The sequence below is a fragment of the Megalops cyprinoides genome, chromosome 20, assembly GCF_013368585.1.
Source record: "Megalops cyprinoides isolate fMegCyp1 chromosome 20, fMegCyp1.pri, whole genome shotgun sequence".
Taxonomy (NCBI): Eukaryota; Metazoa; Chordata; class Actinopteri; order Elopiformes; family Megalopidae; genus Megalops; species Megalops cyprinoides.
In genome coordinates, this window is record NC_050602.1 from 21,887,501 (window position 1) to 21,912,928 (window position 25,428).

Below are 25,428 nucleotides of genomic sequence, written 5' to 3' on the forward strand. Positions count from 1 at the left end.
GAGCTCATTCTTTATTTAAAAAACAGTTGTTTTTTCCACTCATCTCCCTGCTAATTTATTTTTTCCACTAATTTAATGTTTCATGTCAAGTGCTCGGAGGGAAAACTTGCATGCTGTGAAGTAAGAAGGGAAAGGCAGCTAATGGGTCCTTGTTAGAACTGCCATTTTTGTTCATCCTGCAGATCAGACTGCTTCAGGGTGGTTGCCAGACAAAGGGAACCTTCTCTGCCTCCCCTTTCTGAAGCTCTCCAGCTGTCGCTGTGTCTCTTGATGTTGCTGTGTCCTCCTTTGTCTTCCTTTCTGTGCCAGTGTGATCTGTCCCAGAAACGCAGATAAGAGTTCGCAACAACTCCCAGCCTTTAAAGAGGTGAATGAATGGAACGCATTTATGCAGTGAATTTTATCCTTCTAAAGAAGCTCCAGATACATTGAAGCAAGGTGTGTGTGTGTGTGTGTGTGTGTGTGTGTGTGTGTGTGTGTGATTACTGGTAAGCTGCTCCCTTCATCTGTCCAAACAGAAAGCCAGCATTTACCCACAGACAATGCTTTGGCTCTGCACTACATGGGTGATGTGTTCTGAGCTCAAAATGATTAATGTTGCATGCTTTTTCGTAATTGGCAGCTCCAAAGCCTGGTGGCTGGGGTTCACTGCATGGTCACTGGTCTAAGCAGTCTACAGCAGTATGTAGACCTTGGGAGAACCTCTGTTCACATGTGTTTATGTGAATTGCAATGATTCCTTCCTATATACTAAGGTTTATTTCATTATTCAAATATAATATAATTCAAATTATAATGTATTTTTGTGAGCAAACATAAGGGATTTGTCCTGCCTATTGTCAGTGTTTGATTTCACAGCTGTGCTCACATCAATATAAGTGCTCTCCCTGCCTCTGAATAGTGCATTCCACACACAACCATGCCTCTGACTTCTTCAGCTACAGGTTGCATAGGTTTACTGATCCACTGACACTTGAAAGCTAATCAGCCAATCAGCATGCTCCCCATGAGTCACCCTGCCTCTTCATTGGCCAATGTTGCCAGTGAGGTCAGCTGATATTAACACACCAAGCTACTTTCATCAGAGGGAGAGAGCACTAGGCAGCCGGCGGGAAAGAGCGGGCGAGAGAGAGAGAGCCTTAGCTTTGGAGTGGGAGTGGGAGACAGACACACAGGCGCACACACACACAGACTGGGTTTAGAGTGGGAGTGGGAGTTGGAGAGAGGAGGAGGCAGAGTGCTCTGAGAAGCCAGCGCTGAATTTTCTACCCCGTTTTTTTTTTTTTTTTGCTGAAGAGTGTCTCCCGGCAGACGTTTGATTGGCCTGCTGCAGACCGGCATGATGAACCAGGGTCACACAGAAGCAGAGACGGAGAGCTCTGAGCCCCTGCGCTACCTGAGGTATGAGGGAAGGGGGGGGAAGGGGGGCACTGTGTGTGTTTTGAGTGTTTGTGATCATAGAAGGACTTCATAGACCCAGTATGACCTCAAAATGAGGTCTTAATTAAGGCTTGCCCTTTGGTCTTTGTGAGGTCCAGTGAAATGGTACCTTGTTCGAGGATCATGATTATTTAGATCTATCTGCTGTGTTTGATATGGCCTGGTTGTTAAATGGGGGTAACGGCACCGGTACTGGTGTATTTCTGTACGTCAGGGCATGAATTCTCATAATGATGTTATGGGAGTCTGTATCCTGAGCTGTGCGTAAAAGAGCGCGTTTTTGAGTGTGTGTATGCGCGTGTGTGTTTTGGGGTTGGGGTAATGCAGGACGTGTTCTCCACTCCCGCACAGTTTGGACCTCCACACATCGGGGGAACTCTGTCCGTAACCTGGACGGCTAGGCGTGACTCTGGCGGTTTTTGCCCGTTCCAGCCTCCTGATGCAGTGTGTGTGTGCCATTTACCTGTTTACCTACATGCAGCAGAAAAGGTTCAGTGAAGCATGCAGGAAATGAGAGCTCAATAGTCCCACAGCCTCTGGCTCCAAAACAGTCCTGAGGGATAAAAGAGGCTACTGGTATCAGACGAGAGCAGGGCGGCGGTGTGGCATAATGATGAGCAGTGCTCCAAAAAAGTTACCAATTCGATTCACCGGGGGCACTGCTGTTGTCCCCTTAGGGAATTCATTTAACCTAAATTGCCTCAGTAACATAACCAGCTGTATAAGTGTATGGTATGCAAGCTATCTGCATTTCTGTGGACATGAGTGTCTGCTGAGAAAATAATGTCATTAAAAAAGGGCACAACTGGATCTCTCTAAATCCCAGAGCAGGCAGACAGTGGGGGAAGAGATATTCATGTCTACCTCGTTATGATTCCAGACAGAAGAATTGGTTTCAACGCACTCCACAGCTGCCGAATCACCTCTGTGGCGCCAACACGCTATGGAACTGACACGCCATGGTGCTGACATTTGTCAGGGCTGTGGTGCTAACAGAAGTCGCAAAAAAGCAACATTTTGAAATTAACACTGCGGTCACACATGCTGCTCGATGTCAGCGCCGAGAGCCAAGACGCGACGTCTTTAAAAGATGTGACAGTGACACATTGTTTGGACGGGTGATTGATTGACAGTTATGCGCTTCTGCAAGTTAAGTCTGGCAGGGCAACTTGCAGGGCCGTGAGAAACGCGCTGGCAGGGTTTCAGTGGTTTACCTCCAACGCCCCTGCTCTCTCTCCCTTTTTAGGCACCTTCATCCACGATCCTTTCTCTCTCGTATTTGTTTCCCACACTGATTGATTTAGATAACTTGGGAGCACAGTAACCCCTGCAGCATTCTCTTCATTCAGAAGGACTGGAGATCAGTGGGTGTCCTGTATCTCAGGCTTGATTTTCCTGTAACTTCCCTCTAACTCGTGTGTAACATCACTTTGACTTTTTTTCACTTTAACTTAGTCCTTTGCACTGCAAATTCAATGCTTAGTTTTGCCTTCATGGATTCTTTTTTAAATTTTATTCTGAATATCCTATTCTAAGTCCTGATACACAAAACATTATGAATCAGGTTTATCTTATCTGGTCACTGGTGACTGGGCAATGCTAAAACAAGGCCTGCGTTTTTGAAACATGGCTGTTAATAGAGATTTAATTACAGGTCATATCCCTCACAGGGAGCTATTGTGTGTAATATCTGATTACATGAGAATTACTGCTTTTTTTAACTGAGAATTACTGGAACTGTATCACACAAGGGGAGATGCTGTGAAACCTGGACATGCTGTACTTGAATCAGTGAGGTCAGTGAGGGTGCAGAATCAACTGTAACAGCCCTATCAGTGTGGGAAGGGACTGTTACAGGGCCAAGTGATAGGGATAGCAGAGAAAAATAAGACTGAATGACCTCACCTCCAGTGGCCGGAACAGTCCCGCACAAAGCCGAAGTCACAGTACGCTTTGTCCGTCGCGCGAAGTAGAGGTAGACGCAGGCAGCGGTGAGCGATACTCGGTGAGCCCTTCCTGCGGCTCACCTCGATGTCTCCTCACAGGACCCTCAACCCTCACTTGAGCGAGAGTGACGTTCCCAGCTGTGTGCCCTGCGTGCACCTGCTGACCAAAAAGCCGCAGAGAAATTTAAAAAAAGCCCCACAGAACAACAGCCTGCCAGGTGAACTGTGCGCAGCCTGCTGAGACCCAGTTAGACTGCATCCTGGCCCTCCTGGCAGAATTGATTGGTGTCTGTTTTGACGGGGGGACTCTTTGCCTTGTGACATTGGCAGGCACCGGGCTCCTGGATGAAGGCTTTCATGTTCAAACACCAGCCAGCGGCCCTCCCCCTTGCCCCCAACGTCAATGTCACTTACTGCTGGCTGTGTAGCGGTAGGGAGCACTGGAACTCTGGGCCGGGAGGGCCAATGAGAATCGAGCCCCGTGCGTCTCTCAGCACACAAAATCTCTGCAATATCTGATTCCCTGCCTGGCCTGACCTTTTTCTGTCCACCCATCTCTGTCTGTCTTTGCCCGACATCTCGGTCTGTCTCTCTGTCTCCCTCTGCTCTGTGAGCTCATCTGTCTACCTGCTTATCTCCTTATGTCTGTCTTTCTGTCTGTCTCCTCATCATTGTGTGTCTGTCTGTCTGTCTTTTGTGCATTCCGTTCTCTCAGACCCCATTGCCGGTCTCCCATATTAAGTTTTTTGATACTGAAATGGTTTCTCTGCCGGTCTCCACATTCACAGCTCGGAAAAGCTTAATTTCCTCTCTGTCTGCTGCAGGTTTATTTATAGGCTGTGGTTCCAAATGCAATAATCACAGAGAAGGCAATGGGGTGGGAGGGACTGGGGGGGGGGGTGCTGGGGGAGGCAGGTGGTGGAAACTGGTGGAGAATTTGTTATCAGGCATCGGTAGTTGCTATTAAAGAAAAATTAGGCATGAAGAACCCTTGATTTAGATTTATGCTGTCTGTAGGGTGTGCGCTCATTTGTGTGTGTCTGTGTGTGTGTGCGTGTATGTGTGTGTGTGTGTGTGCGCGCATGTGTGTGTGTGTGTGCGTGTGTGCGTGTGCATGCGTGCATGTGTGTGGATTTGTGTGTCTCTGTGTCTGCATGAGTGTGTGTGTGTGTGTGTATGCGTGCATGTGTGCGTGCGCAGAAGGGGTGTGTGGCGATGGATGATGAAAACAGCGGCGCTCAATCAATTTAATTATGCAAATAGGGAGGGCTGCTCGGTGGCCCCCTCTCATAATCGCGCCTCACTGGCTGTGCATGTGAGACGCATGCGGCTGTCAGCCGGAGCTCTGAACCGCACACGCCCGTAGTTTTACTGCCTTTATGTGCAGCAAAGGAAATCTTCTTAATATTATAAAAAGAAAAGAACTCATGTGCAAAGGGCTCTTTGAACACTGCTTGGTGTCTGAATGTACTAGCTCTTTGGGGCCGTCCGTGATGCTCAGAGTAGCAACACAAATGCATAAATCTATTAGCTATTTTAGGGGACCTGGCATTTAACAGATGCATGTAACAAGCTAATGGGTCATCTTAGAGCAAACAAAAGAAGGGGATATCTGAAAAAGAACAAACGGGAATAAAGTGTTATCTCAATTACGTAAAAATGAACAGAAGTGTGGGAGTTTCGTCCCATGCATTACAAGATGCGACTAGACCATGGGTGAATGTGACCGTGGGTTTGTACGGGTGGTAGTGTGCATGTAAGGTGGCCAAGTGAAGTTATAGGGCGTGGCTGATCCAAAGCTTCCTGCATACCCTGTGCCCAAGGCACTAGATGGAAAAAGGGCAGGGGAAGAGGAAGAGGAGGGGTGGGGGAAGAAGAGGAGGGGAAGGGGGGAGGGATGGGCCTGGACTACAGAAGCATTTTATGCCACCTCGTGTGTCTTCCTTGTGGGAGACACTGTCATCTCTTCGCTCTTGTGCTCCAGTATTCATCAAGCTGGCAGGTTAATGCAATTGATTAGCGCTGGGAAGAGGAAGAGTTCAATGTTGTTGTTGTTGCTGGTTTTTTATTATTATCCATTACTCGGAGAGTCTCCCTCTGGGTATGCAAACTATGCAGACTTTCTTGCTGAGCTGTGTGGCTGGATTAATTCCTGCATTATTTCTCGTGAGTTCCTGCCCTTTCTTGACACTTTTCAAGGAGCACTGCAGAGTCAGCAGAGTGTAAGAGACAAAGTGGTGGTGACCGGCCACTATTTTGTTTGTCCCCAGAAAGTGAGAAAGAAAGGATATTGAGTTGGTCAGTTCAGACTAACTTCTGGCAGGCTACGAGACAAGGGCCTGAAACCTTTGGTCTTAGTTGGTACAGCCTATGGACTCCATAGAATGATTAATTTCAGGTCAGTAAGCCCACAGTAGGGTCTGATCAATCACCGCTTTTCTTAATTGAACTCTAAAAATACGAGCCATTGAAGTGTTTGATGATTCTCGATCCCTGGGTCCTTTGATCTGTTTTTGGGGCAATCAGAGCTCTGTTTTCAGGTAGATGGATGTGGAGCTACGCACAGGGGAAGCAGAGGACATACAATCATTTGAGAATCATACTGAACCTGTTTCTGATTGCCCTGCTGGACCAACAAGCATGCCAGTTTAAATAACCCACTCGAGGCTGATTTTTCTTTTCTTGATTGCTTCTGATGTTGATATGCTGCCTTTGTGCGCTTTCCGTGAGACAATTTTAGTTGTTACAGAAATAAATGTTTTCTTTTCTTAAAAACCAATCCCAGATCTCTTCGTTGTGATTTGTTCAAATTAAAGTGATTTGGTGCGAAGCGTGGAGAGGTAATGGAATCACCTCAGACACAATTAAGTGCCGCAGAACGGGCTCCCGATGGGTGATTTGCACGAAAACGATCTCATCACTGTTGTTAATGAAAAACACATTCCTCACCATTACCATTATAAAGGGGAAATCTCTGCCTCCGCTGTTCGCAGGATTGAGGGTGCGTTTTGGGACACTTCCAGTGCTGACGCCGCCAGTTTCTTTAGATAATTAAATACAAGTAAACAAGTCCCTGATCAATACGGGGAGATAGATGCAGCTATTTAGTTGTTTGTTCAAAGTGGCAGGACATAAGAGATTAGGAGACTGGTACTCATAGCCAAAAGCTTGCTTAGTATGGTTAGGGCACTGCTGGTGAACAAGGCTCTTATCCTAAATTACTTCAGTAAAGATCAATTTGAATAAATTCTTCTTATGTAAAATGTAATTTTATGCAATCTGTCCAGGATAAGGGTTTCTGCTAAGCCAAAAAAAGCAATACATGGCACCATAATACAGATGTTCCCATTGTGAAGTGTAATGGAATTTATTCTTTTGTGTCCATTTTCAGCAAGGCAAAAATTAATCTCCCTTCCTTCCACTGTCTGCCCACTCTGGGGTTTAGAGAGATCCAGTCGTCCTCTCCTCTTCCTGATACTGGAGACCTCCATTCTGATCATACAAAATGACACATGTCAAAATTACGAAAAAGAAATAATCGATAGAACGGGAAAGACATAACAACATAAAAAAAGAAAAGCCTGACTCTCCTATCACATAAAAATAATGTAAAAAAAAAAAAAAGAAAATAGTTTAGAAATATGTGTCTGGGATTTGATAAATTTTGTCAGATTGAATAGAGAATAATGGTCACTCCACACGAGACTCTCTCAGAAACAGCCAGAGACATTACCGCACAGCAGCAGTCCCCATTTGATAGCCGCGGTGTTTCTACATTACATTTACATGCAGTGGGCGTGAAACTCCTGCTCTGGCACAGAGGTTGTGCATGAATGCTGAATATTGAATCTGAGGCTAATATCTGCATCCATACTTCAGTGCTTCCCTTCTATGTGTGTGCTTTACGCCCGTAATACAAAGCAGAAACAGACCGGGGGGGGGGGGGGGGGGGGGGGGGATGGGGGGGACCGATTTGGGAGATGGAGAGTTTCTGCGCTGGGAAATATTGCCCTTCCGGCCTCTCTAATAAGCTTCAACGCTACTGGGGGCTGAGGGGTGGACGTTGGACAGTGCCAGAGTGGAAGAATCTATGTTTGTGCGTGCACGTGTGCATGTGTGCATGTGTGCATGTGTGCTCATGTGTGTGTATGCATGCTGGGGTCGGGGAAAGAAACGTGTGATGATTTACAATTATTGCTTTTCCCTTTCAAAAAAATGCTCACAATTTTTTCACCTTTTTTTTGCTTGCCTTTGCTTTGCTTCAGCTCTCACATTCCCACTTGCAGCCTTTTCCCTCCCGGTGAAAAAGTGGGATGTCATAAGTGACTGAACTGTCACAGATGGTGTTGGTTTGTGACTGGAGACAGACTTGTTGCTTTGTGAAAGAGAGGCAGCTGAAGTGCCTACAGGCTTTAAACGAAGCGGGGCTAACATACAGGACTCTGGAAGTGCTGATGTAACGTTCCTTTAGGTCAGGTTAAGGTCAGAGAGGGAAGTGGGCGGCTTCTTATACCATCCATCAGTACAGAAATGTGGCTGCTAATAAATTGCTAATAAATAAAATGCTGAATAACCTTGTTAAAGCTGAACAGTGAGCTGTTCATGAAATCTCTCACTGGTGCAGCTCTGTACTCAAGATGGGCTGGCCTAGTGAAATTTACAAGGAAGCCCCTGGCAGTTACAGCTAACATTATTATGTTCTATTTGACGTCGTTATCCAGATAAATTACACTGCATCAGAAATGATGGTGCCTAATTCAAACAACATTTTTTATTTGACGTCCTTATCCAAATCAAATTACTGTGCATTAAAAATGATGGTTCATAATACAAAGAAGCAAGCACCACATGTCCTGTATTATACAATGACCTAAAAGGCAAAACAGAACCATCCTTAACCAATAAATTCAAACGCGTACAAATTATGACCATAACAATGGGTCTGCTATAAGTGTGATTAAAAAAAAATAAATAAATAAATAAACAGATGGGCATCAGGTCTCAGTCCAGCCAGTAGATTAGGGCAGATCTGAACTGGATGAATCCAGGTACCCTCTGAAAAGGGCAGTAGTCAAAAGACTAGCAGGAGTGAGCCAATAGTCAGCTCTGCCTGGATGGAGGAAAGTACCTCATTCCACCACTAGGGGGCCAAAGGTGACTAGGAGTGGACTCACTTGTGAAGAGACTGATAAATGACCAGACACAAGGCATCAGACATTCTGTAGGGAGAGATTAGACTGTCAATAAAAAGAGGGCGGTGTGTTTGAAGGCCTGATGGGCCAGTAGCAAAGTATTAAAGCACATAAATGCAGTGGTTGCCTGTGGCTGGAGTGGGCGGGGATTGAGTATTGATTGAGGGTGATGTTCTGGGAGATCTGGGAGTGATGAGGGTGGTATGGAAGACTGGGAAACCCAGGGCTCTTAGGCTGGGGAGTAAGAGCATGTCTGTCTTGGGGAGAAGCTCAGAAGTGTTCTGGGCCAGGGTTGGACATGCCCCATCACTCCAATCCTTGAATCCTCCTTGAATCTAACATGACAACTTGACAAATGGAGTGGCATCCTAATCGATCAATCAATCGATCAAAATCTTATGGGAAATGCGCTCGGTCTTTTAATAGAGTGCATATTTTTACAGTCATCCTTTCATCTCCTACAGCAGACTCATTGAGAACAAGTAATGCCAAACTTGTGAATGAGTCCTCTTGGAATGAGTTACAGGCTCTGACTTCCAGGCTACGATGTCTCTGCAGTGTTCATCCAGCGAAATGAAAACAGTTCATCGTAAGCTTTGAATGAAGAGGGCAGGAACTATGCGCGGAGGGTACGTATCCCAGCATGCAGTCTTGCTGGGGTGGTGTTTTGATCCTGGAGTCTCTGCGGCCCTCCTCTGCTCCTGGGTAAACAAGTGAAGGAGGTTGCGTCACGATGACGCAGGGCAGTTATGGCCAGACCCTGTGACCCGCACGTTGTTGGGCAACGTGGGGAGTGTGCAACATCCATCGCCATGGCAACCGAAGCCTTAAGTTCTGAGCTCAGGCTACACAGACGGACAGCAGGTGTGTGTGAGGGGTGAGGGGTGAGGTGTTGCTTCTTTATTACTATGGAATTACAATCTCAGAGGAATAAAAACAGTGAGGACATAATGACAGAGAGAAGGAATGTGTAGTTAAATCTGAAAAAAAATGTCTCCATGTGCTTAGAAAAATGTTTTTTTTAGAGGCTATAGGTGTGAGGTTAATGTATGTGGGTGTGAGGAACTGTAATGGTGCTGGAGTCTGTCTCTAATTTCCTCTCTTTCTGAAATAGAGCTCAGTGGGTAATGCTGGAGTAGAGCTCAGTGGTTAAGGTTTTCGCTTTGAACACGAGCTGAACCCGGCACGGGTTTGATCCTGGCTGTGATATCAGCCAACAATGACAGGGAGCCTCCTCCGCCAGGGACAGGGGTGATTAGTTCGGCCAAGGTTCGAGTGTCTCACTACACACCAGCAACCCCCACTGGTCAATTGGGGTGCCCACAGTCTGCCTGTGCATTTACATTTATTCATATGGCAGACGCTTTCATCCAAAGTGACTTACAAGTGAGGCAGAGTGCAACACAAGCAAAAAACCATAAGGAGTCAACAATATTAGAAGCGCTGCATGACCAGGTTTCAATGGTTGGCCAGACAAGGTACAATCTAGCTGGTAGAGATAACGAGTGCATTAAACCATTAGATTTTTTTTTTTTTTTAAATAGGCAGTTTTGAGACATGAGAAATTACTTTAGGTGGTAGTGTTTCAGGTGCTCAGTTGAGAGCGGAAGAGCTGTGTCTTCAGATGTTTCTTGAAGACAGCGAGGGGCTTGGCAGAATGGATGAATTGTGGAAGTTCATTCCACCATTGGGGAACAATGCCAGGGAAAGTTCTGGATAGTGTTTTTGCACCGTGATGCGACGGGACCACCAGACGCCATTCAGTAGCAGTGTGTAGCGGGCGGGAGGGAACATACGCTTGTACAAACATAGGCTGTACAAAGTGTCTGCAAGTGTCTTCCTCTGACTCGACTCCAGACTGCCAATGTAACTTGTGGACTGTGGTGTGAAAAGAAGCGGTGTCTAACGCTGTGTGTTTCAGAGGAGAGCACGTGTCTGTCTGCGCTGTCCCAGAGAGTTAGCAGAAGATGTAGTGAAGAGTGGCATCTCCACAAGTAGGCATTCCAAATAGAGAGAAAAAGGTGAAAAAGCACATTCCAAGTCATATAAAACAAACGTATGAACAGACACTCTATTTGTGTGTTTTCAGCTGAGCCATTTACTTAGATAGACACTTGTGTGCCTCAGTGTGCTTTCAGATCATTCTGGAATTTTTCTAGCAGCTGTTAGATACTATTACACAGCTCAGCTATTTCCAGTTCAGTTTGACTAAAAACTTAGAGTCCTTTGTCTTGGGGTATGATCTCATAAACTTTGGCCATTTGTTGCGTGAGAGAAAGCGCACATTTCGTGATTCCGTTCCACATCCATTACATGACTTTGCCTGGGAGTCCTGCAGTGCTATCCTTTTGTGCAGTCAGTCACTTTCCTGCAAAAGTTGAGGTTAGGCATTTCACTCAAGGTTACTGTTACAGTGCCTCAGCTGGGAACCAAACAAGCAACTTCTCTATTACAAGCCTGGGTGCTGCAGAGAGGCCTGACTCGGCCTTCCAGGGTTTGATACGTGCAGCCTTCCAGGCTGTGCCTTAAAGCAGCCTTCTGAGCTCTGACATTACGCGTCTGTACATTTCACAGAAATGAGTTTGGATCCAACAGACCCTCTCAGTGTCTTGTCGTGAGAGAAACAGCATCTGCATCCAAGCAGGCTGAAGCCCAGCCCTCACGGCTGTGTTTCCCAGGGGCTGTGCAGTGTGGGTGAAAAGAAGGAGAGGAAGCATGATCTTCTCAAGGGCAAGGCCTACGTGCATGCAAGCAGCCGTGCTACAACGGGACGTGTTTATCAGACTCCCACGGGTCTTTTTTTTTTTCGGGCAACCTTTTCAGAAAGATCAGTGGAGACCCTCCTGGGAAGCCCCGCACCCCCAGAGCACTTCCTGTGACAGAGACCCCCCCGTTGCTCAGCCCCCCGTTAGCTGTGCTTGTGAGTGACATGTGCCCAAATGCCGCTCTGGCTACTGAAGAGTCACAGACGATCTCCTGGGATCGCCTTGCTCACCTGTCCTTCTGCCGGGGGCGGTCCAGCAGCACAGACGGCAGGGTCCCCCTTTTCCCATCATCCCTCATCACCCCCCCCCCCCCCCCCCCCCCGACTATCTGCTGCACACATTCCATAAGACTGACGCAGGGAAATGTCTAGAGCATTAGACTATGATCACACTTCTCTATTAACAATGCATTTGATGCTGAATCTTTGGCAATGAGCAGCATACAAAAGCCTGTCTACTTTCACACCCTGTCACCTCTTAGAGGAAAATAACCCATCTTGCTGGACCATAGACCTGTAATAAGCAGATGCAAATGTTTTTATTTCAATCCAGAGGAACTGTCATTTGTTGCTTACGTTATTTATGTGAAGGAGGTAAAGCATGTTTGACAGGAATGGAGGAAGCTGGACTAATCAGCGTCTTGACGCCATCTTGCTTCACTCCACGGTTCTGATAGCCTAAGTGACAGCCTGCTAGCTAATATTCACTCTTTCAGGCTAAATGATTTACCTTGTAATGACAATTTTGCATGGAAGCAGACAATTTCCAGGAGTATAGCAATCAGAGGGAAAGCAGATGGCAAAAACGACAGTTGATGTAGACAGCACAATTACCTCTCCTTTCAGTGACCTGAATTGCACTCCTGCTTTGAAAGACCAGTAATTTGTGGAAGCGAAGTCCATGCTTGAGTGGGGAGGACATCCTTGAGATTTGACAGGGGCCTTGGGTGCCGGATGTTGCCACCCAGCGCTCCAGCAGGAATTATTAAAGGTAGGTTGTTTCATTACGGCTTTGTTTCATAGGGCGGCAGTGTGGCATAGTGGTTAGGAGCAGGGCTAGTAACCAAAACAGTTGCAGGTTCAATTCCCCATTGCTGCTGCTGTACCCTTGGGCAAGGCACTTAACTCAGATTTGCCTCAGTAAATACCCAGCTGTATAAATAGATAACATGTAAAATTGTGTGACCTACGTGAGTCGCTCTGGATAAGAGCGTCTGCTAAATGACAATAATTCCAGACCAAGCTCCTGTTGGCTAGCAAGCTGCCTCTCGGTTCTGAGAATGGTATGAAAGATATACATACATTCTGAGTATGGTTTGAAAGGAGCTGGCAAATCTGCTGAATCTTTGGGACCAGATTAGAGTAACCCCAGGTCTGAAGGAACAAGGCCTCCTTCCCTTCAAACCCCCACACCCCTACAACCAACACCGTCCCATGACCCCCTTGGCCCCCCTACCCGCCAGCAGCTGTCAAAGGTGGGAGGGGATCCAGCTCCGAGCCCCAGGTTGCCTGGGACTGTCGCGGACCTCCTCCTGCTCCTCTCATTAATTACGCATGCGGAAGCCGTAGGCCTCGCCGCACGGCCCGTCTGCTCCCGCCTCCCGCGATCAGCTCCTCCCCGATGAAGTTCAGTCCTCCAAGACTTCATCTCCAGCGAAGGAGATGCTTCTGACAGATGGTGTTTGCTCCCCTGTGTCTGTTCAATCTCCTCTGCCGAGGCTACCTCCGCGACTGTGGTCTCCGGCATCTGCTTTTGAGTTTCCCTCTGCACCTTCCCAAGCCGCATACAGACTGTTTTATAAAACATTTCAGCGGAGGAGAGTTACGGAGAACTCAAGAACCTCAGAACCGGCTGAGTTTTTCATTGGTGTTTCTGGGAGCAGTGCCGGAACTTTCTGGGCTTTCTGGGGTCGATGCAAGTCAGTGAACAGTGGGGTCTCCTGGATGAAGTGTTAGATTCAGTGTCAACCTTTCATATCTACTCTCCGCTTGTTATAGCTTTGCTATCTAGCTGTACTGAGAGACGTGTTAATTTTTCTCTCAGAGGTGATGATGTATGAAAATAGAATACCATCTTCTTACCAATTACCACTCAGCCTCAGGTCAGGAATGGAGCCACGACAACGAAATTTTCCTGTTGTGTTGACAAATCTTCTAATTAAGTGCACTAAAGTAAAACAGATGCTCTAAGTGTTTAAAGTAATACAAAACCTGTTTTTTTCTGGTGGGAGGTAACTGGCTTAGGCTGGGGTACCACCAGGCACATTCCAATTATTTAGATGTGGGTAACAGGATGGCGTTGGAGTTTGGAAAGATGTTTGCAGGTTCAAGTCCTTGTTTAGGAAGTGGAGTTTTACCCTTTGGCAAGGTGCTCACCCTGCATTGCCCTGTGTAAGGGGCTCTGCTCAGCAAACCATAGTAAGTATAAAATTTTCTCTCTGCTGGGGCCTGTGCACTTTTCACACTCCTGACCAATTAAATACAACATAAGGGATTTGACTTGTAACTTCAGATTCCTGTTATGTTGTTATGAACTGTAATTCTTTTTTGAATGAGTATGATGCATTTAACAAGGATCTTCTTGCAATGCAGTATGTCTGATAACTCAGATCCTCTCTTTTGGGTCTCATTTACTCACTCCTCAACCTTGAGCATGTTGTGTGCCTCCCACTGGCACTCATTATATAACACCTGGTTCAGATCATGTGAGTGAGTGTTCTGGCAGTTGTGTGCACACTCAGTTGCATCTCCTCTCTGAGGTGGCTCTGTCACCTTGCTCGGACCGGGGCACGTGAGAGAAAGGTGAGGCAGAGCTTCAGACCAGCGCACTGTGGGGTTTATTTATTTTTGGGTCGAAGATGCCCCCCCCCCACACACACCACCCAAGCTCAACAATCTCAATAGGTGTGCTGTGAAAATGAGCCTGTTTATATCTCCCCAGCGGCTGTCAGGGGAGCACCACCTGCCTTCTGGCAGGGTCACAGAAAAGAAGTCAGCAAAACACGTTGCCTGTTTAATGTGTCACTGGCAGGCATGGACATCATTTCTTTGCAATTTTTGAAAACCAGTGTTTTTATACATTTAAACGCTGTTTGAACTGGAAAGGGAGGAGGTACTCGAAAATTAAAATTCAGTATGTTTTATGAAACATATCTAGAATGTACTTGCACAGCTGAAAATGACAAACCACACCCAGAAGCCCAGAAAGAGTTCTTTCTCTTCTTCTTTATGATGAAAGCCATCCTTGCAACCAATAGCAGCAGGGTGTATCATCAGCTGGAGGAAGAGGAAGGAGGGGCTTCAAACTTACAGGATGCAGTTTGGAATACTCAACTGGGCATGTACTGTAAGCATCTCATACATAATCATAAAACATATCAGAACTGAGATTTGAGCTCCAGGTCTCCCACGGGAACATGAGTGACCAGGCTTCCAGAGATGACCTGTGAGAGAAACAGGAAAAAGAAAAGGGAGAGAGATTCTTTTTTTATTTATTTCAAGACATGCTTTGGCAACATAAGTGTTCACATTGTCATTGAATTGAATAGTGTGTGTGTGTGTGTGTATGTGTGTGAGAGAGAGAGAGAGGGAGGGAGGGAGACATGGGGGGTGATGGCAGGCATTGTGGAGAAACTCTGAGCCCCCAGGCCCAGTGTCTCCCACTCACTGAGCTGGCGAGACAGTTGGTCCCTATGTTCCAGACAATGCTGTCAGTCTTTAAGCATCACTTTGGCCCCCAGTCCCCATTCTCCCAAACCACAGTGAGATCGAGCCTCACAGGTGCTCAGCACCGCAGCAGCTCTGCCGCAGCCTTATTATTTTACACAACAAGTTTTCAAGGTTTCATCAAGCGTGTAAGAAATCAAAAATTACCAGGCAGAGGCTTAAATGGACTGCAGCTAATTCATTATTGGCTGCAACATTCACGGTCAATATGACCCTGACCCGGGTCTTTGCTTTGACCACACGCTACTTAAAGTCCTGCTGTTCGGCCACCGGTCTCCATCTTTTCCTCACTTCCTCCATCTGGTTTCTGAACCATTTAATCAATGACATCCCCTCGGCCCCGTGCGGCCATCTCCCCACGGCGCTTTGCTCATGGGAATGATGTCACTGATGCTGTTTGTGCTGTCCTGTGTTCGGTGCCAGAGCCCCTGAGCCGTGCTCCTCCTCTCCCTCACAGCATCCCCTCCGACTGTTTCGCTCTCCTTTCCTCCCCTTTCAGCAGCCTGAAAAAAAACCAGAGCCCTGCCTTCAAACGACTGGATAATGACACGACCAGGTCATTGTGACCCCCACTTTTTTTTTTTCCACAAAGTGTCTCAGGTTTCAAATGCTGCCTATCGTTCTCCTGTGAGCAGAAAAAAAGAGAAAAAAACCTGAAGCCTTTTAAAATATGTCTTTCATCTACCACTTATTTTGTATGTCCCAATAAATGCTTTTCCTGGGTTTTCTTGGGTTTTGTTAGTGTACAGCCCTAAAGTAGATGTCCCTGAAGTTCTGTCTATTAAAGACAGACGTATGAGGCACAGTGCAGAGAATAGGTCATTTAGCCCTTCTTTAAACCCTCATTGGCTTCTACTGCTGCTCTTCTTGGTAATAGTAGATAAATAGCAGTAATAGTTTCCCTGTGTTTCTGCCACTTTTATTATCTTGTAACTAGTGGCAGGTCTGCAGAAAAATCCAGAGTGATGTTAAAATGAAAGGGAGGGCTCTCGTTTTCTCTCCTTTGCTGCAAATGACGTCTCCGTCTGGTTGAAGATATTCATCCCTTACTTTTAAAATGACTTCTGAGGGAGATCGACATGTATACTGGCAGTTGCGCCAGGCTACTTGCTCCTTCACCGGTTCCAGCTGCCAAAATGTAGTCTAGGCACTAGGCAGCCAACAGCACCTGGAGTGACCCCAGCCCTTCCACAGGTGGTTGTAGGTGAAAAGCCTAATGTCAGTGGCCACACTCCAGTCGCCCTGGATCCACATGAGCGGAAATGAACTTTATTTGTATCTGAATTATGATACAGTCCCTAATTTACTTTTGATTCTGGCTGATTTTTAATTCTGTGAGGGACGAAATGTCAGGCTGCAGTCTAGAAAATTCTCTGTATACTGTTCTCTTGTCACTTGCTATGATGGAAGTCAAGGCATGATTTGGATGACAAGATCAGGGACATTATTTAGGCTTTTGTCCTCTTTGACCAGAATCCTACTCACGCATGCTATGTGTGGATGTGAACCATGCTCTTAGCTGCACTAAAGCAGGAAAATGAACTTATAATAGACTCAAGTGCTACAAATACACAAAAAGTTGCAAGCTCATAGACACTGGCTAAATGGATGAATAAAATGATAACTTAATACAAAAGAATTCAATTGAATGAAACTGAATGCTTTTAAAACATTTTAAACTTCACCTAAATTACGGCTGATAAAGACATCACTTTACAGACCTAGTTTAAACATTACAGCATTGTTATTATTACTCTATATTTGTTTTATGTTGTAATTCCTTCGGAATTAAGTCACCTTAGGAAATGCTTGACAGGAGAGCATTACCTTCTCTAATTAGATTCATACCCATGCCCGTGTTTCCCTTTTCACGAGTCCCCTCTCAAATTTACGGGAGAGTGGAGATTAATACACTATTAATAGAAAGCGCACAAAGCGCGCAGATAAAATGACAAAATTGAATTAGCTCAAAGCGGCTGTCTCAAGGGATTTTCTCATCAAATGCAATTATTATGATTGTCGCTTTCGACGCATCAGAATGGTGCCTATGGGTGGTGGGGGGGATTATGGAGCGCTCGCCTAAGAGCTAACTGGATTTGGATAGAATGGGTCCTCCGTTCTACTTCTTTTTTTGGGCCTAAAGACGTGGTTTGTATTGACCCGACGTGGCTTGACTTCGTTTTACGTTCCTTCCAAAAATTGATTCGATGGCAAAGGGTGCCGCGCTCTATAACCGCACGAGTGACAGAGTGACTTGCATGCCAGAAACGCATTTGTTTAAGAGCACAAAGAACTGTGCAATTACGGAGGACCTATGTGGAAAATAAGGTTACCATGGAGATCCAGATTTAGGAGCTATTTAGTTAATCATAGACAAGGAGCTGGGTAGGGGAGGGGGTAGCTCCTGGTAGCTCCTTCTTTCTTAAGTAGTCCATACAACCCTCAGAGCACTTTTAACTTGCATTTTTATTCATCTGTCATTTTATCCTGCCTTACAAGACAAAATGAGCTGCTGAACTCCGGCTGACCGAGAAACGCTGTTGCAGTTTTCATCTGTCATCCTGACACAGCGTTGATGTAATTTTGTTGGCATTTTTTTTGTGTGAGTAAAGGTGACGATCATCTGTACCATGATATCCTGTACCATTCAGTGCCATTTCTGTACCAAAAAAAAAAAAACACACACACAAGCTAACTATCTCACTGAATAAATCGATACACGGTGACGTATTTGTTGTTGTGGAAGACCTTTGGGGCGGCATTAATGGGAAGGGAGACCATTAAAGTGTCGCCTGACCATTGAGGTAAACAGACTCATTAGCTGACAGGTGATTACCGGCGATGGGGTGGTGCGCAGAGGGCTGGGGTGGGGGTGTGTGCGGTGGGAGCCCCCCGTGGGGAGCGGCAGTAACAGTACCTATAGCTTGTCTCTGTTGCTCCTTTCACCAGGCAGGCACCCCCACGGGTGCTCTCCACCTCTCCCATGATGCTGGCAGCTCCACAGGGCTGGAACCTGGACGATTGCTCTCGGGAAATCTGCTTTTCGTAATCAGAAGTTGGGTAACAGCTGGGGTGGGATAAAATTGCCAGTTCAACAACACTGGTCATCTCTGTCTGGCTCACCTCCCTCAACACCCAGAAATGATCCAACAGAGTGGCCCCGGGGTGTGTTGTGTAAACTCGCAGATAGCGTCGTCCATGAAAGCGGAGAGTGATATGTACAAAATGCTTTCCCTGCAGAACTTGAAGGAATTCTGGCATCAGAATTGTACGACTTGCAATTCGATAGACTTTTGTCACTGCCCAACTTTGCCTGGGCATCTTGCAAGTAAAACACTGCCGCCTGGTGGTGAGAGCTTCACATTGTAGGCCTAAAGGAGGACTTTGAGATCCCTTTCAAGTGAGGACAGGAACCTGTCACTTTTCCCATAGAATTTAACTATATTCAATTTAATAATCAGCTATAAAGAATGTATTATACCAGCCTGCTAACAGAACCATGCTAGCACCATTACTACAAACTTTAATGTCTTTATAAAACAGAGGGTAAGAAACTACCTGCAGTTGCAAACATTCAAACCTGATATACCATAATAACATATTTTCAGCGATTGTTCTGGTGATCTCCAGGCCAAGTGCAATGACATTAGCTGTGGTTTAACCTCAGGGTTCAGGCTACTGAATCACTGAACTCTATCATAGCCGGCATTGCTGTTCCTGAACTCTGGCATTTTAAGCAACTGTTCCCGTTATAAAACAGTTCTGTGGCCTAAACTCGAGGTTTAAACCCCTGTTAGCGATGTTTCAATTTGCCCTTTGTGCTGTGCACTGCTGTACTGCGTAGCCAAAGAAAGAAAACACGGTTTATCTCTTCACTGTTTAGTGGAAGCGCTGAGAAAACACAACTGTTTGACTTGAGGGCTCTCTGACAACCTTTTGATGTGTTTAAACGTGATGGAATGGCCGATCCCCCTATTGTTTCTCTGTAGCTTTGGCAGTCGCTGCCACCCACTGGCTATAATGTGGTATTACACCTGAGCCAAATAGCTCTGATACATGGATAATATATTAGGCAATTACTCCAGTTCATGTCTTATTAAATCAGCACATAACAGTATAATAAAGGTGCTGTCATTATTTTAGGGGAGCCCCCACTTCAGGAGCAAGCAGGGGAACTATTGGGCACTATTGCTTCCAGGGTGCAGTGTGGAACGTTTCAGTTAAAATGAGCTTGGATTAGGTGGACAAAGTTTTCAGTGTTGAGGAATATAAAGCCCAGAGGACCTTGCAATTTAAATGCTGCTTAACCTTGAATTTATGACTGAAACAATGAGAGAACAGTAGTCATTGGTCACAATGAGAGAGAATAAAACTTAACCCTGGGATCCTTTATTACACTTAAATGTATTACAATTTTCCATTATGATCTCTGACTAATGAACCTCTACTGTTGCACAATTAACAAAAAGGAATGTGTTTAAATCCATTTGCCAGAGTTAAGGAGTAGGAGAACATAATTATCCCATCAGTCCAGCTATTTTCATTTTGGCTAAAAGCTGCTTTCTTATGAAGGACACATTCATCAGTGTGAAATTGGAAAAGGATGTTCAGACGAAAGTTATGTACAGACACCACCAAGTTCATTTTGAGCTGTTACAAAGCAGTCTTTGTTGTTGACTTCCCTCAAGATGTCACCCTTCACAGGGGTTTTCCCTCTTTTGGTGTCTGTGTCTGTTTGTCTGGCTCCTGGTGTGTGCAAATCAGGATGTGACCATGAGCATACAATCTCGTGACATTTGTCTTCTGTGACCCTCAGACAGAAGATTGGTATCACTCAGATGAAGAATGTATGTGTTTGTGAATGTGTCAGTGTATCTTTTGTGCTTGTATGTGTGCTTGCTTACATGAGTTTGTGTGTGTGTGTGTGTGTGTGTGTGTGTGTGTGAGTGAGAGTGTGTGTTTGTGTGTGTGTACGCGTGTGTGTGTGTGCGTGAGTGTGTGTGCGTGAGTGTGTGTGTGTGCGTGTGCGTGAGTGTGAGTGTGTGTGTGTGAGTGTGTGTGTGTGTGTGTGTGTGCGCGTGAGTGTGAGTGAGTGTGTGTGTGTGTGTGTGTGTGTGACAATTCCCCAGTGTGACCTCAGCTGCTGTCAGTGCCATTAAGGCATCACTGGGGAGAAACACAACACACTGACAAGAAGCAGGTGTAATCACCCGCCTTGTCAACAAAGACCACACAGCTGCATTCAACATACAGCTGTCTGAAACGGTTGCATCATGTTACAGTATTCAGGTTTTTATCTTTATTCATATTGACGAAGGTAATCACAGTCACCTGGCAGAGAAAACAGAATCTGTGCTCTGGGGTGAAAATGTCAACCTGTTCAGTCACTCAGATGTGAACACCTGACTTGTGACAGTCCAAGTACACATTAATTATTATTATAATAACTGTGGCTATATTTGATATGGTATATGGTGTAAGTACTGAGTGCAGGGGGCAAGTAAACATGTTACACAAAATAACCTAATGAGGCATCATACATGATACTTCATTACGTTAGACTACATACCTACTTGTTTTTGTCTAATACTTCTCAATGAAATATTATACAAGAACATGGAGCGGAATGTATGGATGTTAAGGAGTATATTCACCTTGCTGATGTCTCCAGAGGATGTTTAATGTGTGACAAATTGAGTGAATCATGTAAATGTTCCTTATGTTATGTTAGTAAGTGTTGGTGGTTTGTACTATAATACACAAGGGGGAGGAAAAATTATGGAAATGCCAAACAATATATGAATATTTTTTAACTATGAAAGAGTTTGGCCACTCTTTGCCTTCAGAATAGCGTCAGTCTTTCTTGGGAGTGCTGTTATACAAGTTTTGAGCGCTTTCTAGTGGGATATTGGACCATTCTTCAAGTCGGTTCTTTCAAAGGCGAAAGAGGTGGAAATGTATTCTGCACTGTGTATTCCAGAACTTCTCGTAACTTCTCAAGGTTTAATTATAGGTCAGTTGATTGGGAAGACCATGGAAGGTGTTTGACTTCATCCGGGTGTTCATAAACCCACTCCTCAATCCCTTTAGCAGTTTATGGACTGTGAAATGCATTACAAAGATCTAGAATAACCCACCCAGTTCCTGCCCCTGCTAAGTGGGAATGGGGTTGAAAGTCATATACCATAAACCGCCAGGACGCGTGGTTATTATAAATCTATCTCCATCTTTCCCGCAGCAAAGTAGAGGCGGCTGCCATAGAGACAGAGCTGCTGAAGGACTATCGGTTCGGGCAACAGCAGCTGATCGAGATCTGGGGCCACGCCTGTGCCATCGGCATTGCCAAGGTCTGTGCCGTACCGCGTTCCTCTCTGAACCCCAACTTCAGCTTCCTCTCTCATTCATTCCTCACCCTGCTGGCTCCACCCTTGCTTGATCTGATTCGCTGGTGGGATTCGGCCTGGCCAATGGCAAAGTGGGATCAGCAGAACAGGCAGCGGGGGTGCTCTGAATTCCACCGTTATATAGGGTTAATTGCAGGGGTCATATTTCAGTACTTTTAAAATGGTGGTAACCAGTTGTAAGTGAGACATTTGAAATGAGTGATATGGGACAAACACAAGTGCCTCATTATTAAACCCATCAAACCTCATCATACTGATTACTGTAAAGAGTGCACATTTAGCATGGAACGGCATGTTGGCTGGTGGTATGTTTTCACCTGGACTTATAGGTAAGTCCTGTAAACTCCAGAAGGTAAGATAACAATTTTACTCATTTTACTCATCTCACATACGCAAAATGTCAGCCCCAGTCTTCATCTCACAGTTCCCCTCCTCTTCATCAGGGTGTGTTCACTCCTCTCCCTTTAATTAGGTGTGTGTGTGTGTGTGTGCTTGCATGAGCGCGTGTGTGTCTGTGTCTATGTACATGTGTGTTTGTGTTTTTAGAGTGGGTCTGATGGCAGAGGTGTTGACCTCATAGGAGTGGGAGTTACGGTGATACAGATAATTACTTGCTGCTGTCTTGGGACTCTGTCTCCAGAGTAATTATTAGTGCATTTGTGTTGCACCAAGTGAACTCGGTCACAGCTTCGCTACATGTTGACAAGACTAAGGCAGTGCAGTACCTGCGCTGACGAGATGGTAAATAGGCACTGTGTCTGTTCTGCTTCACTGAAGAAGAGAAAAACACTGCATTTTACTTCATTCAACCGATGCACAAACTCTGCAACCCGTTCATTAAATGCTGTGCAGCCTTCCCAGCTGAGCGGGGGGAAAGCTTCCACACGGGAGCCGGCCAACGCGTCTCGGGTTAATGACACGTCGGTCCGAGACGCACTAATTGCCCTGTTAATGAAACCGGGGTCCGGCGAGTTCACGTTCCGGCCTCATTAGGACATCTCGTCCGCTGTCTGTTGTCTCCCCCCGCTGCATATCCTGACGGTGAGCGGACGGTGGAAACCCCCACGTTCACCCCATCACGCTTGCCTCGTGGACTGTGCTAATGCCTCACCTCGTTAATCAGATACGTGGTTCATTAGCCACCAGACAGTGATTTCATGTTCCTAATGGACTGAGATAAGGCATTTCAAATACGGGTGCTATTAGTGTCATTACTGCCATTACTGGCTCTGATTAGCCGAGCAGCGCTTTGATCTCGTCAAAGCTGTCAGGCCCTGAGATTGAAACACTGTCTTATTGTGTACCTCCGTACAATGTCCCTTGGTTTTATAACATCTCTGAGTCACCTTATTTAAAGCAGACTCACTAAATTGGAATGGGGAGGGGGTGGGGTGTCTTGCCACCAGGGGCTGCTTGATTTCACAGACAATACTCTGTGGCACAAGGCGGTATCAAACTCTACCAATTAAATCATGCACTTATTAAATTATTCACTTAACTCTGATCTTGAAATCTGATGCTGTACATGATCACTTAAGGCTGGCTGCATACTGGTTGGTTGACTCATACCGTAAGGTGATTTAACCACTGAAGACAGGGCTGTGATTTGTGTACTAGTGAGAAATATTCATTGTAAAGCAGAAAAAGACAGAACTTTAGGCCTGGCTCATGAAGCTGGTGAATGCTGTGAGATAAGCTGGTCATTTTGATGTGTTGAATTATGCCCCTGTCTTTCTCTCCTCTCTCTGTACCTCTCTCCTTCTCTGTCACTCCCTCACTGTGTTTCTCTCTCCTGTCTCTTTCTGCCTGTATGTCTATCTCATCTCTCTGTATCTTGCTCCTCTGTCTCTGCCTGAATATCTCTGTATATCTCTTTATCTCTCTCTCATCCTTCTTTGTATCTCCTTCTCTGTATCTCTCTCGTCCTCTGTCTCTCTTTCACTATGTGTCTCTTTGATTTTTCTTATTTTTACCTTACTTTGTTAGGTTTTACTATTCTGTTTCTCTGTTGAAGTTATTATGGTCCTTTTCCCCCTTCCGGTTTTATTTCTTTTCTTTGTTTTCTAGGGTGGGTTTTCTGTTTCAAAGGAAAGGGAGTATAGAGGTTTTGGTTTTTCTTTGTTGTTGCCTTTCTTCATAACGAAGTGTCTCTTCCAAGGAATGTTGTGTGATGCGATGTGACATTATGTCTGAATGACAGTGCAGTTTAAAGCTAAAAAACCTCTGTCTCTCTCTCACCTTCTCAGTCTCTCTCCTTGTCTGTCCCTCTTCTGTCTCTGTTTCTCTCTCTCTCTCGCGCGGCAGGCCTTCCCGCTGAGTTCGCTGGGTAAGAGGCAGCCCACGGTTCTGGTGGTGTGCGGTCCGGATCAGAATGGCTGCATCGGGCTGGTGTGCGCCCGACACCTGCGCATGTTTGTGAGTACAGCCGCAGTGCGTTAGAGGCACAGCTCTGACGGGCAGGTCTGACAGGCTACACCGGAAAGGTGGAAAGAGGCAAAGAAAGAAAGAAAGAAAGAAAGAAAGAAAAGGGGAGAAAAGTCGGGATATGAGAGACAGAGTCAGAGAGACGTGCTGAAGGACTTTTTAACTTCACTGTGTTCAGGGCACAGAGGCAATACTGAAAAGAAGGAAAAGAGAGAGAGAGAGAGAGAGAGAGAGAGAGAGAGATGCTTATGGACTTACTAACTTTTTCATGCTTCTGTTTCAATCATGGCCTGCCACCACCATGGTACATTTATTGTACCTGAAGGTTATAAGATGACAGGTGACAGGACTGGATGACAGGACTCCCACATAACAACAAATTCCCCCCCCCTTTCAGGAGTATGAGCCCACCATCTTCTACCCCAAGCGCTCCCCCCACACCGTGCATCAGGACTTCACAGTTCAGTGTGAGAAGATGGACATCCCCTTCCTCTCTTACCTGCCCACTGAGGTGAGTGACGAGCCCCCAACCCCCCCAAGGGCTAAACCTGCAGCTGAAGTATGGGCAGGGAACATAAGACTGTGGTGACATATGACTATGATTCTGCCTTGTTGGCTGCGGTTCTGCATGGTCACAAGATTGCTGTTTTGGTGTGGTTTTAATGCGTTCAGGTGCAGCTCATAAACGATGCCTATAACCTGGTGGTTGACGCCATTCTGGGACCCGAGACGGACCCCGCGGACGTGAGAGAGCCGTACGCTGGGATCCTCCTCACCCTCAAGCAGGTCAAGATCCCCATCGCCAGTCTGGACATGCCATCAGGTAGCGTAACTGCAGCTGGGCACACTGATCCTAGGACACTCACATCAAACAGCCAGTCTGAAACTCACCTCAGATGCCTGAGTAAACACTGATCCTGGGACAGCCACTTCACAGAGCCAGTCTGAAAATCTCCTCAGATGTTTAAGCATGCATTGATCCTGGGACAACTGCATCATGGACCCAGTCAGAAAAATGTTATCACTTGCATTTAGTTAACAAGTTTTCCAAGCACAGAAAAGATGCTATGATAACATTAATCACCATAATGGATTACATTAAGTTAGTGCCTTTGAGCCTGTCAATGTTCTCAGAGTATTTACACAGAAGGGGGAGACTCACCACAACCACCACTGTACAGCTTGCTTCTTCTATCAACACAATGTATGAATCTCCTGATACACATCAGACATTCTGCACCCGAATTCTGGCCTGCATACTGCACATGCTGCTGTTAAGATTAAGCCTACCAGGGTCTCTCTATGCATCGTTAACATGCACGTCTCCCTGTGAAGGTTGGCACATGGAGGGCAACAACACCGAGGGCATAAACCCGGACGTGCTCATCTCCCTCATGGCACCCAAGAAGTGCGCCACCAGCTTCTCCGGGAAGCACTTCCTGGCCGGCCGCTTCCTGCCCTTTGACCTCCAGAGGAAGTACGAGCTAAACCTGCCGGACTACTCCGGAACAGACTGCCTGGTAGAACTGTAA

The 25,428-nt window shown here is 46.0% G+C and overlaps 1 protein-coding gene across 1 annotated transcript; it reads left to right on the top strand.

Annotated features, from left to right (window-relative positions):
• The first annotated feature begins 1,235 nt into the window (after positions 1–1,235).
• LOC118795994 (yjeF N-terminal domain-containing protein 3-like) lies at positions 1,236–25,428 on the top strand. The gene is made up of 6 exons (XM_036554818.1): positions 1,236–1,401; positions 21,307–21,415; positions 23,777–23,887; positions 24,294–24,407; positions 24,569–24,719; positions 25,232–25,428. The coding sequence occupies exons 1-6, from the start codon at positions 1,340–1,342 to the stop codon at positions 25,426–25,428; spliced, it is 744 nt and encodes a 247-aa protein (XP_036410711.1). The 5' UTR covers positions 1,236–1,339.

Coding starts and splice junctions, on each gene's coding strand:
- LOC118795994 (XM_036554818.1), top strand. CDS start 1,340: ATGATGAACCAGGGTCACACAGAAGCAGAGACGGAGAGCTCTGAGCCC. Junction 1,402..21,306: donor GAGCCCCTGCGCTACCTGAG/GTATGAGGGAAG, acceptor TCTTTCCCGCAG/CAAAGTAGAGGCGGCTGCCA. Junction 21,416..23,776: donor GTGCCATCGGCATTGCCAAG/GTCTGTGCCGTA, acceptor CTCGCGCGGCAG/GCCTTCCCGCTGAGTTCGCT.